This window comes from Petaurus breviceps, unplaced genomic scaffold (genome assembly GCF_028583685.1).
Source record: "Petaurus breviceps papuanus isolate PSGF00001 unplaced genomic scaffold, PetGlider_PUasm1.0 80, whole genome shotgun sequence".
Lineage (NCBI taxonomy): Eukaryota > Metazoa > Chordata > Mammalia > Diprotodontia > Petauridae > Petaurus > Petaurus breviceps.
This window is the reverse complement of record NW_027186540.1, coordinates 21567271-21580550: the sequence shown is the minus strand read 5'-3', so window position 1 is coordinate 21580550 and position 13280 is coordinate 21567271. Positions and strand designations below refer to the sequence as shown.

General features: G+C 37.2%; 1 protein-coding gene across 1 annotated transcript in view; it reads left to right on the top strand.

The window, feature by feature from the left end:
• Positions 1–10306, top strand: part of LOC138175957 (prestin-like) — a 46738-nt gene extending 36432 nt beyond the window's left edge. Inside the window, exons 14-18 of the mRNA XM_069106583.1 lie at positions 3574–3666; positions 4934–5041; positions 6384–6599; positions 8780–8834; positions 9619–10306. Of these exons, the coding sequence (XP_068962684.1) occupies positions 3574–3666; positions 4934–5041; positions 6384–6599; positions 8780–8834; positions 9619–9803 (657 nt within the window). The 3' untranslated portion in view covers positions 9804–10306. The remainder of the gene's footprint in view (positions 1–3573; positions 3667–4933; positions 5042–6383; positions 6600–8779; positions 8835–9618) is intronic.
• The last annotated feature ends 2974 nt before the right edge of the window (positions 10307–13280 follow it).

Sequence of the window (13280 nt, the reverse complement as noted above, 5' to 3'; positions counted from 1 at the left end):
AGATTTGCTGAACTCATTTGCCTCTAGTAAATTTGAGATTAATTTCCTTAATGCACACATGTACGTGCACACACATATCACATATATGAGCAGCTAAGTGGCACAGTAGACATAGCACTGGGTCTGAAGCTAGGAAGACTTGAGTTCAAATCCAGCCTCAGACACTTACTAGCTGTATGACACTGAACAAGTCACTTAACCCTATTTGCCTCAGTTTCTTAATCTGTTAAATTATCTGAAAAAGGAAATGGCAAGCCACTCCAATATCTTTTTGTCAAGAAAACCCCAAACAGGACCACAGTTGGTCACAACTGAATCAATTGAACAGCAGTATCACGCACACACACATGCATTCATGTATGCACATATATACACATGTGCATACACACACAAGTGTGCACTGGTTGTGTGCCTATATGTGTCTGTGTATGTGTGTATATACGTATATGTATATGCATCTTTACACATGTGTGTGCTTATACACAATATATATACACATATGATGTATATTTCTTTATCTCTAGTTTTATACCTTTTATTTCTTCCTTCATAGCTATGGCCAACATTTCTAATATTACTTTAGATTAGCATAGCCCACATAAAAGTTCTCCTCCTCTTGGCTTCATTAAAGTGACCCTGAGTTATGCAAGAGGAAAATAAGTTTTGGCAGGTTCTACCAGCAACAGACTATGTCTGCTACCTGAGGGCCAACCTAAGTATAAAAAGGCTCATCACCAGTAATTCGGACAACTGAGTGATGAATTATTTGGCCATGATAAGCCATATTTAGTACATTAAATAGGAATGATGATGAGAAAGCCTTACCTTAATCTTGTTTCTCCATTAAATAGGTTGACTGTTTGTAAATGTATACACTTAAATCAATATTAAGGGGAAAACCCTCCATAGTTTCATTTTTAAAGTATGTTGACTTGTATCAATTTTCTCAGCATCTATTATAATATGTATATAATTCTTAGTATTTTTCTCACTGTACTGAATTAAATAATTATTTTATGTATGCCAGCCTTGTATTCTAGGGATAAAAACCCTACTTAATTGAAATATACAATATTTTTAATGTATTGGATTTTGTTTGCAAAAGTTATATTTAAGATTTTTTGACCTTTCATGTATTTTTAATTCCTGTTTCATACTTTAAAATTTTATTTTTAAAAGACCACTTCTTGATGCAGGCCACTTTTATATTTTCTTATGTGTTTTCTTTGGGTCCAAAATAATAGGTTATATCATGGCCAAACTTGCCTTTTCTTTTAAGCTCTTAGCACAATCCCTGGCACATGGTAAGCACTGTATAAATATTTGCTATTACTACTGTTACTATTTTATTTTTATTATTATTTTATGTCACCCACCATTTTTTGGTCAAACTTTACCAGAGTAGTGTGGGCTGGTTGTTATCCTTCATTCTCAAAGAGGACCAAAATGGCATCACTATGTTAGAATCAAGTTACATTGTGTCCAGCTGGCTGATCAGACCGATATGAGCTCAGAACATTCTACCACTGATCGGGCATACATAGTCCCTGTGAACTTTGGGGTGGATTCTCTAAATTTGTGCATCTCACATTTCTTTTGAGCTACTTCAGTTCTGCTTTGCTCATAGCACAGCACCTTCTCTGATGAGGGCACACCATGCTGGGCAGTCCTATGCCAGTGTCTCCCATGTCACACAGTCAATTCCAAAGTTCTTTAGAGATACCTTGAGTGTCCTTGTATAGCTTTTTCTGACCACCATGTGAGCACTTGCCTCATGTAACCTCTCTGTAAAATAGTCTTTTAGGCAACCGTACCTTTGGCATTCAAATGTGGCCAGCCCATTGGAAGCTGTACTCTCTGCAATAGAGTTTGAATGCTTGGAAGTTTAGTTCAAGAAAGAACCTCAGTGTCTGGTACCTTATCCTTGTCAGGCAGTCTTCAGAATATTCCCAAGATAATTCAAATGAAAGCAATTCAGTTTCCTGACATGGCGCTGTATGTATCTAGGTACCAAATGTTGACTTGTTACCGTATTTGCTGATATGGTATTGAAATGAATTGAAAAAGTTATTAAAGAATTCAACCAAAGGATACAGCATTGATAGACATCTGGAAACATCCTATTGATTGTGCCCTAAAGGTCCTTAGCAATTATTTGATGTACCTCTGTAGGTAACGATTCCTTAGAGTGGGGATTTTTAAAAGTATGTACATAGATTTGTTTTCGGATGTTATTTGTTCAATGAGAAATGTTACAAGTTTTGACTTTAGACTCTTAGTCCAGTGGTTTTATTGGCTGACCATTACTACTATTTTGGACAAGGGAGGGTCTATAGGTCAAAGTGAGGAATTTTCCTTTCCATTCCCAACTTGTCTATACTTCAATTTCTGCTCCTTTAAAATGACAACAAATACAGTGTTAATGAATATTCACGGCATCCTGAGAAAAGGTGGGAAACTGATGTGTATTTGTGTTTCTTTGTTCTTTTGACTTCAGAGTTTTGCTATAATATTTTGTAGCTGTGTAATAATTTATGATAACACTCTTAGGCTATGAAACTATTCTTTTCCTCTTCCATTTTAATAGTTAATAATGATGACTTCAAATTTCCTTGAATTTGAAAATCCCCTTTCTTCTGAAGATCCCAAAGTCCCTTGCAGTATGTTCCTTAGAACAATGTTTTGTGGCTGACATTCAGTAAAGTTCTTGGAATTTCTTTGAAGAAAACCTCAGAAAAAAAAATTATCAGGTATTAGAGAATGGCATTGGTCTTTACAGTTGTTCATTATATCCCTATAATATAGAAAAAGCCCAAGAATTAAGAATTATATTACTAGCTTCTAAATTGTGTCCCAATGTGCAATGAAGCATCTGTAGGGGCTCCATAAAACTCGTATGATAACATCAAACGGTTTTATGTGTCAACCCCATCACCTTTATGCAGATTATATCACACCAAATTGGGAATTTTGAGACATGAAAAGCAAATTAGAAGGATCCTATGGTCTTAAAAAGGTTTGAAAACACACATTAGAGAAACCTATATTTCTTTAGGGAAGTGTTACTGTTCTTAGAGCTATGTGAGACAAAATTATTGTGTGTATATGTAAAGAAAAAATATGCATATGCATACATGTATACTACATATATGTAGTAGAATGACAGTAACATTGATATAGTATATTCAAGGTCCTTCTTTCCCATTCTTCTCTTCCTGCCTTCTTTGAATCAAGCCAGTTTTCTCAGTTCACCTGATTCTTCTTTCCTTTTGCTTAAAATCAACTTTCACAACTTCTTCCTCCCCTTCTAGTTTTCTTTTTATGTTTTTGAGAAAATGAAAAAGATATGAGGAAAATCAATCCTTTCAACCATTCCAAAGCTTTTTGTTTTTCTCAGTAGTAATTTCTCCCAAATATGAATTGAACAGGGAGAGATTTTGAACTTAACAGAATAATGATTAACAATGATACCAAGACACTTAACTGTTCTGGGTAGAGTTGGGAAAGGGAGAAACTGTCATTATTAATTCTGAAAATGAGTGTCTTTAAGTATAATAATATCTTATTCCTCAGGTGAAAGAGCATGCTGGGATAAAAATATTCCAAATAAATGCCCCAATTTATTATGCCAATAGTGACTTGTACAGTAATGCACTAAGCAGAAAGGTGAGTAAAAGAATCTTTTTACAGAGTCTTGCACTTGAAATAGTTTTCTCCTTTTGCTTATGTTAAAACATTATACAGTATTGCCCAGTATTCATAATAGCAACCACATGCTTAGAGAGGATACATTCTAGAGACGTTCCTCATATGGAGAAATTCTGTACAGATAATAAAGACTCATGCACAAAAGGAATTTGTACCCAATAGAAAATATTTCAGACAGCTGCCAAAGTTCTTCAAAACTTTCTCTTCTTCAATGCTATTTCAGTTCCTATGATTATGTCTGAAAGAGAATCTCTGTTAGTTACTCATCTTTGGTTTTAAAGCAGCAGTGTGCCCAGGGTTCAGGTTGGGAATCAGGACACAGATGAACCCGTGAAGAGATATCAGAGTGAGAGTAAAAAGTATGAATCCACACATCTGGAGGGTTTCCATATATAGAATAGAGTGCCCTTTTACCTTTGTTCTTGTTCCGCTGTTCACTTGGGTCTGACTCTTCATGACCATATGGATTATAGCACTTCAATGATGTCCATGGTGCTTTCTTGGCAAAGATATAGGAGTGGTTTGCCATGTCCTTGTCCAGTGGGTTAAGGCAAACGGAGGTTAAGTGACTTGCCTTGGGTCATACAGAGCTAGTAAGTATCTGAGGCCACATTTGAACTCAGGGCTTCCTGATTGCAGGTCCAGTGTTCTATTCATTGAGTCACCTAGCTACCTCCTTTTTCCTTACTCTGCCACCCCCACCCTGACTACATCATGCCTTCACCTCCCATAGAAGTGATGGTAGTCATTTATTATACACTAATGCTACGTAGTGAGAACGAGCCAACAAGAAACACGCTAATCATCTTTCTTATAGCTCTCTAAATACGTCTGAAGGGCAATCAGTGTCTCTCTTTTTTTTTTATTATCAACATACTCTCCACCCTCTGAAGGAAAGTTGCACTGGCCTAGAGTCAGCAAAACCTGAGTTCAAATCCAGCTTCAAATACTTGCTAGCTCTGTGACTGTGGGGAAGTCATTTAACCCTGTTTGCCTCAGTTTCCTCATATGTAAAATGAGTTAGAGAAAGAAATGGCAAAACTCTCTAGTATCTTTGCTAAGAAAACCCCAAAAGGGGTCCTAAAGAATTGGACATGACTGAAATGACTGAGCAGCAACAAAAATCAGGTTCCCTTTGAGAAAAATTAGAATGGTAAATCTGGGTGGGCCTTTGGTAGCCTGAAAGTAGATGTGCATATACATTTAATGTTGCATTTCCTTAAAGACAGGGGTTAACCCAGCAATTATAATGGCAGCAAGGAGAAAAGTCCTGAAGAAGCATGCCAAGGAATTAGGGACAAAAGGCAAACCCAAATCTTCGGTTGTTAAAGTTGTGAGTAGTCAATAAGTTGTTTTCTACTTTCTTGATCTGAAATGTTTCTTTATTAAGCTACACAACATACAACGTCTAAAAAAAGGGACAATGAGAAAGAATTAATGTTTTATAGTGAAGATATTTGATAAAGATAGCCAAACAAGGAGTGAGAGAAGCTTTTTACACCATCATGCTCTTTAAATTCCTGTCTGTCCATTAACATGTGATGCAGGAGTCACCTTTCCAGGAAGTATTGTCTGAGGACCTTCCTTCATCTAGGACCTCACACACTATGTGGTGTGTTCTTCTCTGATGTACTTAGGTGTGATTTTATATTATAGGTATTTGTGCCTCTATCACCATATTCTGACCTCCATGAAGGCAGGGACCTCATCTGCCCCAATGACTAGAAGAAAGTTCTGCACATACAAGGAACTTAATAATTTTTTTTATTCAGACTATTTTTGAAGTGATATCATTAAACTGTGGAAGAGTTATTCCTTTTTAAAGAAAAATGTCTGAGTCATTTTAAGTATTCATCCCTTGTTCTAAGTTTACTCAGAGAAATAAAAGGCCCAATGGGCTCTTCATCCAGTTAGACCTTCAGTTGCCTATAATTATTCATAATTATTCTCTTAAGTTAGTCATTAATTAATTCAACAAATAGTGAGCAAATATTATATAAAAGATACCGGTTGGGGAGGGAAGAATAGATGTAACTGACAAGGAATAAAAATCAAGTCTTAAAGAAGTATATTCTTTATATAACAAATTTAGGGATTGTTGTTCCAGCAGAGGCTAGTAATAAAAATTAAAGCACATTGCATAAGATTTTCAGCCTTATAGAGGTGCTGTCATTTGCATGGGGGACATAGAAACATTTTCTATTACAAATCATACCCAGTGCAGCCTTTTGGCTAGGTCCGTGTTTTACAGAGCAAGTCCTTTTAAGGGGATTTGTTCTGTGAAGTTTGGATTTGGTCAGGGAGCCATACTTGAGGACCATATGTGGCCTCGGGGGCCACAGGTTCCACATCCCTGAACTGGGCTATTCTGAGTTATATGAATATTCAAATAAAGTACAAAGGACCTATGAAGGAAGATGCTATCTACCTTCAGAGAAAGAATTGATAATACAGAAGTAGGTATTATATGGTTTCACATATATATCTGTGTCAAATATTGGCTTTCTCTAGTGCAGGGTTAGGAAAGAGGAAAACAGGTTGGAATTCAAAATGTAACAATAAATTAAACAAAATATTTTTAAAATGCAAAAAATCATACCCAGAATCAAAAATATGTTATGTATGTTCACAAAATGGAAATATTGTGGTAAAACTCTGATCTGTTCTAATTCTAGGATGAGGATGCTGAAACAGGTGGGGAAGAAGATGCAAAACAAGAAGAACAGATAGAGGAAAATGCAAAACCTTTGACAATTGATTCGCTGGTCCAAAAAACATTTCCAGAAGAACTGGAAAGATTTTTGCCCCCGGGGCCGAATGTTCACACTATGATTTTGGATTTCTCACAAGTCAATTTTATTGATTCAGTTGGAGTAAAAACAGTATCAGGGGTAAGTATTTCTCCTTCCTCTCCCTTCTCAACAAGACAGCAATATTTGTTTTTATCTCCAGATAAAGCACTAAGTTTTCAAATTTTTGCTCCTTTTTGTTAATGTTCTGTACCTTTTGGCTGTAGGACATATAATGACAATCCATGCTAAATCATTTAGTTTTCTCTTTCCCTGTATCCCATAGCAAGTGTATATAAAAGCCAAAAAAAAAATGAAGTAATACTATAAAAGTGCATCTCATTCAAGATGTATTTACTGGGGACAAATAGAGGAAGTAAAAGAATTTGTACATATTAAATACCAGAAGCCACAATTCAGTAGAAGTATCTCATATCCCTTCTCCTATCCTTAAAAGTACTTGTTTGACGCTACTATGCCCTCAAGCTATTATCCTCTATTTTCCTCCCTTTTATCTGCCAAACTCCTAGACAAAGTTGTCTATTCTTGCTCCATTTCCTCTCTTTTCAGCTCCCTTCACAGCCCCCAAGTCATATAGATGGAGCCATGGATGGATCACTGGGCCTGGAGTCAGGAATACTGGGTCCAAATCCAGGCTCAGACACTAGGTGTATAATCTTAGGCAAGTCACTTAGCCTCTGTTTGCCTGAGTTTTCTCAACTATAAAATAGGAATAATAAAATAGGAAAAATACATTACAGGGATTGTTGATCTGAGGATCAGATAAGATAATATTTATAAAGCACTGTGCCCAGCAGATATTAAGCACTATATAAATGCTTAATCCCCTTCTCATTCTCTCCTCCATTCCACTTGCAATCTGGATTCTGATCAACTTCATCACTCAAATGAAGCTGCTCTCTCTAGAGTTGCCAGTGATATCTTATGTGACACATGTAGTAATTATTTCTCAATCCTCAGCATGCTTGACCTCTCAGTAGTACCACTGACCTACCTCTCTTTTCTCCCATATCCTCCCTCTTTATTTTTGCATAGTATTGCCCTCCTTTGGTGGTTCTCTTACCTTTCTGACCACTCTTTGTCTCTTTTCTTGTATCATCATATCAGGCCCCCTAACGGTGTATTGAGCCCGAGGCTCCTTCCCAGGCCCCCTTTCTCTTCTTCCTCTACACATTTTCTCTTTGTGACTTCACTGACTCCTATAGTTCTAAATTTCTTCTCTAGCAGATGATTCTCATATCTAGGTATCCAGCTCTGATCTCTCTTTTGAACTCCAGTCCTGATCACCCCACTGCCTACTACCTATTTTCAATTAGATGTCCTATAGGGCATCTCAGATTCACCATGCCTAAGACAGAACCTCATTAGCCTCCCCTCAAAGTCCCCCCCTCTTCCAAACTTATCTACTTCTGCTGACTACAGCACCATATTTCCAACCATTCACTATGGCAAGGCCTTGATTCTTCTTCCTCCCTCGCACCATTTAGCCTTGCCAAGTCTTAATGAATCTGCTTGTACATTTATCTCCATCTTTTTCTCTTCTCACATGGCTGCCATGCTAGTGCAGGCCCTCATAGCCAGTTGCCTGGACTATTTTAATACCCTTCTACTTGATTTCTCTACCTCGTCTTCCCTCTCCAGAATTTCCTTCATACAATTACCAAAGTGATCTTCCTAACATCCAGGTGTGAATATGCCACTCCTATAAATTTTAGTGACTTCCTATTACCTCTAGGATCAAATACTTGTCTGCCATTAAAATTCTTCATAATATGGCTCCTCCAATCTGTCTTTCTAGCCTTTATTATACATACAGCACAGTCAAATACAGCACAGTCCAGCCAGACTGGCCTTCTTGCTACCTCTCACACACTACATCTTGTTGCCCATCACTGCCCCTTTGTATTAGGCATCCTCTTTGCCAGGAATGTGTTATGCACTCTCTCCTCACCTCTCAGAATCCTTTTACCTTCAATGTATTATTTCCTTCATAAGGATTTTTCTGTCCCCAGATGCTAAGGCATTTCTAAAAAAAACTACCTTGAATTTTTTTGGCATGTGCTTTGTATATGTAGGTAGGCACAAGTACCTATGTATGTACCTGTTGTCCTCCTTAATCAAATGTTAAGTTCTTTGAAGGCAAGGAATATTTCATTTTCATTTTCTTTGTATCTCAGTGCCTGCTTAATAAATACCTATTGATTGTTAATTGACCTAGAAACATATCAGTAGAAACTAAATTTATTTTAATACTATTACAGATCCTAAAAGAATATGGCGATGTTGGCATTTATGTATATTTAGCTGCATGCAGTGGTAAGTAGACAAAAACCTTGGGAGAAATTTTAGCATTTTTTTTATTTCTTTGTTTAATAAATGTGTTTTGAAATTTTTATTAGCTTTTTGTTTTGCTTTTTGGAGGGGGGAAGGTAGGGCAGTTAGGGTTAAGTGACTTGCCCAAGGTCACACAGCTAGTTTTTTTGTGTGTGTTAAGTGTGTGAGTCCGGATTTGAACTCAGGTCCTCCTGACTCCAGGGCTCATGCTCTATTCACTGCACCACTTAGCCTCCCCTTACTAGCTTTTTAAAGTTTTTAATATAAAGCAAGTCATTTACCAAAAACCCCCCTTAAAGCCAGGTTTGAAAATTAACCACTAAGAAGTTAAAACTTGGGGCAGTTAGATGGCACAGTGAATAGAGCACCAGCCCAGGAGTCAGAAGGACCTGAGTTCAAATTTGGCCTCAAACACTTTACACTTACTAGAAGTGTGACTTTGGGTAAGTCACTTAACCCCAATTGCCCTGCCTTCCCCCCTGAAAAAAAAAAGTTAAAACTTAACTATTTACCTGTGTGTAGATACTTCCTGAAAGCTAGATTGTAAAGATGGCCATAAATATAAAATGGTTTCATGTGTCTATTAAAGTAATAATTGTATTTTTCTATTCAGAAAACTCAGAATGTTTTGCCTACTAACCAATTACCTTTTCTATTTTACATCATCTATATCACATTGTTTTTCATACACACAAAAAAAAGTTTAGAAATAATGCTCAAACATGAAACCTAAGGATTGAATTAATTTGCTTCTCTTCTCTTACAGCCCAAGTTGTGAATGACCTCACTCGAAACAGATTTTTTGAGAATCCTTGTGTAAAGGAGCTATTATTCCACAGCATTCATGATGCAGTTTTAGGCGCTAAAGTTCGAGAAGCCCTTGCACAGCAAGAAGCCTTAGCCCCACCTCCAGAGGAAGACTCGGAGCCAATTGCTGACCCGGAGACGTAGAGGAGGAATTAAACACCTAACATTATAAAACTTCTTGTGAAACTAGGTAGACGTTTTGAAATACCAGACATTAAGGATTTTAACTTTTGTAGCTAAATTCTATTAGTTGAGAACTGCTTGATTTGGAGGGTGAATGAAGCATCTCAAGATGTGTCACTTGTATTTTTTCTGTCCAATTATTTCCCCCAAAAATTACTCAATCTCTTCTGTAGCTTTGTGCATAGAATATACATCTACTACTGTACACAGTATAAACAGTGTTCCTTTCTAATGAGGATGAGCTCCTGCCAGGTGAGTGGAGGTATATTGGTTGGTTTTTCTATCCAATCATATTGTCTTCTGATAGACATGACTGAAGGACAGAGAAAAGCATACTTTTCTATTTAAGTACTTTTTTAAAAACAAAAAATAGAACACTTCATTATACAACAAAGCATACATACTGAAGAGTGAAGTAGATAGGTACAATTTGGTACCTTTCTCAGCATTATAGGTTATCAGTCACAGCTTAATTTAACCCTGGTTTTGTCCTCAGATTTTAAACACTTCTTTCAACTCATCCTGAATCTTTGTACTCAAAGTAGACATTCCTTTCTGGCATGTTAGTATCTGGGAGACTTCGGCCACGTTGCCATCTAAAGATCTTACTGTTACACTTATTACTGTGATGAGACCTGCTTGCTTGTTGGCATCTAATCAGGTAAAAGGCCACAGAGCAAAGCGAGAATACTTCCTGGCAACAGTGAGTTTTCCTTTTCTAATTCCCTGGGGTCTCCCTTTCTCAGCCAGCCTAAGAAGAAATGCCAGAGGAAGAGATGTCTGTCCTTTGGCTCCTAGCTTCCCTTCTTCTCCAGATTATTATATAGAAATACAATATTGCTGGTCTGTGTTAAATCTTATTACCTTCTCTCCTTATTTCAAATCAAAATATTTTTTAGTCACTTTACTATTGCTACTTGCACCTGCCTTAATCAAATTTCCCTTGGTCTTTTTGTATTGTCCTTTCCTTAGTAACCATAATACACAAGATCAGATACATCTGCATTCTGATACAGACTGCCTTCTGAAAGAGCATGTAGTTACAGAATTTCACTTTATTCTAGAAACCGTTTTCTAAAAGGTCTGTCATCTTTTTCAGCATCAGTAATTTAAACAGAAATTAAGGATTTTAAACAGAGATATAATGTGGTTTTTGGACCACATATGCTTTAGCACCAGTAAAGGTCTTAAAGCAGTACCTTGCACATTGTAGGTGCTAAATATTTAATTGGTTATCTATCTGATTCCCTATCTTACAATATTTTAAACTTTTCTGCATTTTTAATTTCTGTATATTATTTCTATTCTTTGTTTTTAACAGAATTCTGACATGTATATAAAAACTATTGGAGAAAGTCCTGTGTGTATGGAGGGGAGTGAATGTTACTAAAATCAGTTATTTTTGTTTCTTCAAATCTGTTACACCCAAAAATCAGGGTCCCTTTTGGGTAAAATGTTTATGCAGGATCGTGGGATATATTAAAATAACCTATTTTTACAGCAAATGGGATATATTAAAATTACCTATTTTTACAGCAAGTGGGATTTAGGGATTTTACTATAAAGGGGGCTTTATTTTCTTTATTACTTTGATACCCCAAGATATTTAAGTTGTTACTCCTATGGCTTTCCATACTTCATATCATTGTCTTCCAATTTAGAAAGTCATGGATGATTTTTATGTTATTACCCAATTTCTGTTCGAAGAAATTTATTAATGGGTTTGGAGCCTCTCCCCTGCCATTGCAATCTTTTGCTACAATCTGGAGGATTCTTGCAGTAAGGATAGACCTGTGAAAAAAGTAGTCGTCCAATACAGGCTGCCCAAGCTCTACTCCAAGTGAGGTTACAATTGCTGATCTATACAGAAGTATGGGCATGATGACAGTGTATTGACAAAAGCATGTTTGACTTTCAGCAAAGGCTCCAGGTAATTCTCAGTACCAGACAGACACTACCTCTACAGTCTCGCACGTAGCTGGAGGCTTACCACCAATAATTAGCAATTCACATTTATATTGTGCTTACAATTTACAAAGTGCTTTTCCTTCTAACTCGAGGTAGATAATATATTTTCCCCATTTTACAGAAGAGGAAACTGAACCCAGAGGTTTACTGAAGCATTAGTATCATGGAAATGTTCAGCTTGGAAACATCATCTAGATGGGCTCAAACTGCAGCTCTGATACTGTTATCATGGGCAAATCACTTAAGATCTCTTGAACCTCAGTTTCCTCAGCTGAAAAAAAAATGTATATATGACGTGTAGCGTTTCCTTCACTGGGTTGTTGTAAGGATAAAATGATATAGCATCTACAAAGCACTCTGCAGATCTTAAAGTGCCATGTCAGCTATTAAAGTGACTTAACACACCACACAGCTAATTCTGGTGGAACACATCTTTATAGAAGTTTAATACTCACCATAGCATCCAGGCTGCCTCTCAGAGCTCAAGCACACAAGGATGGATATGGTTCCTCTCTGGGTCCTCCTATACGCTACTCATTCCTGCAGACTTTATTCTAAATACCATATCCTGTGTACCTCATTATGTGTATAGCTGCCTCTATAGAAATGAAGAAAAGTGTCTATTTCTATAGGTGATAACTGACATATTTGGCGTGGGGAGTATATTGTCTTCCCAGGTATGTGAACCTAACAATGGATAGGAAGACTGAAAGGAGGCAATAAATTAAATTTGGCCCCAGCGATGGGGGGTTGGGAGGGATTTGTGTCTCTGTGTGTCGTGGGGAAGGGGGGGGCGATATGCGTTGGGCCGGGGGGGGGGGGGGGGGGGGGGGGGGGGGGGTGGGTGATACTTGGTGGGGGGGTGGGGGGGGGGGGGGTTGTGTCTACTTCTGTGTGCCCCTATGTGGGGATGGGATAAAATGTCTGCCCAAGTAAGGGGTGAGACTGTGTGTGTGTGTGTGTGTCTGCCCCTTTAAAGGTAATAATGCAGTTTCAGTTTTGAAATCACACAAGATTGCACGACATTTGACTATGTCTGCTATAACCAAAACAAAAATGCTCTAGGCCTTTTTAATACCTGTATACTTTCAACAATATACTTAGGAGGAATAGTTGACTTGGTGTGTCTAGATTCCTGCTCATGTAAGCAAGAGCTGAAGACATGAAAGTACTACAAGCTATTTAAAACACAGCAAATTAAAATACAACTGTAATACTGTTTTGAAATACTTCAAGTCAAAACAATAAAAAATTGCTAAAACATTCCGAAACCAGCAATATTTCAAGTAGCCTACCTGCTCAATCATTTCTCAAAGCAGGGTCTACGTTGATTATCCAAATGATTTGGTATAATCTGTACTCATAAAACCACAGGGGAATAAGAATGGCTCGTAACTTCCAATGTACCTTATACTTTATATAAGAAACATTTTGAAAACAGTATATAAAACAAGTTTTTATACACCCATC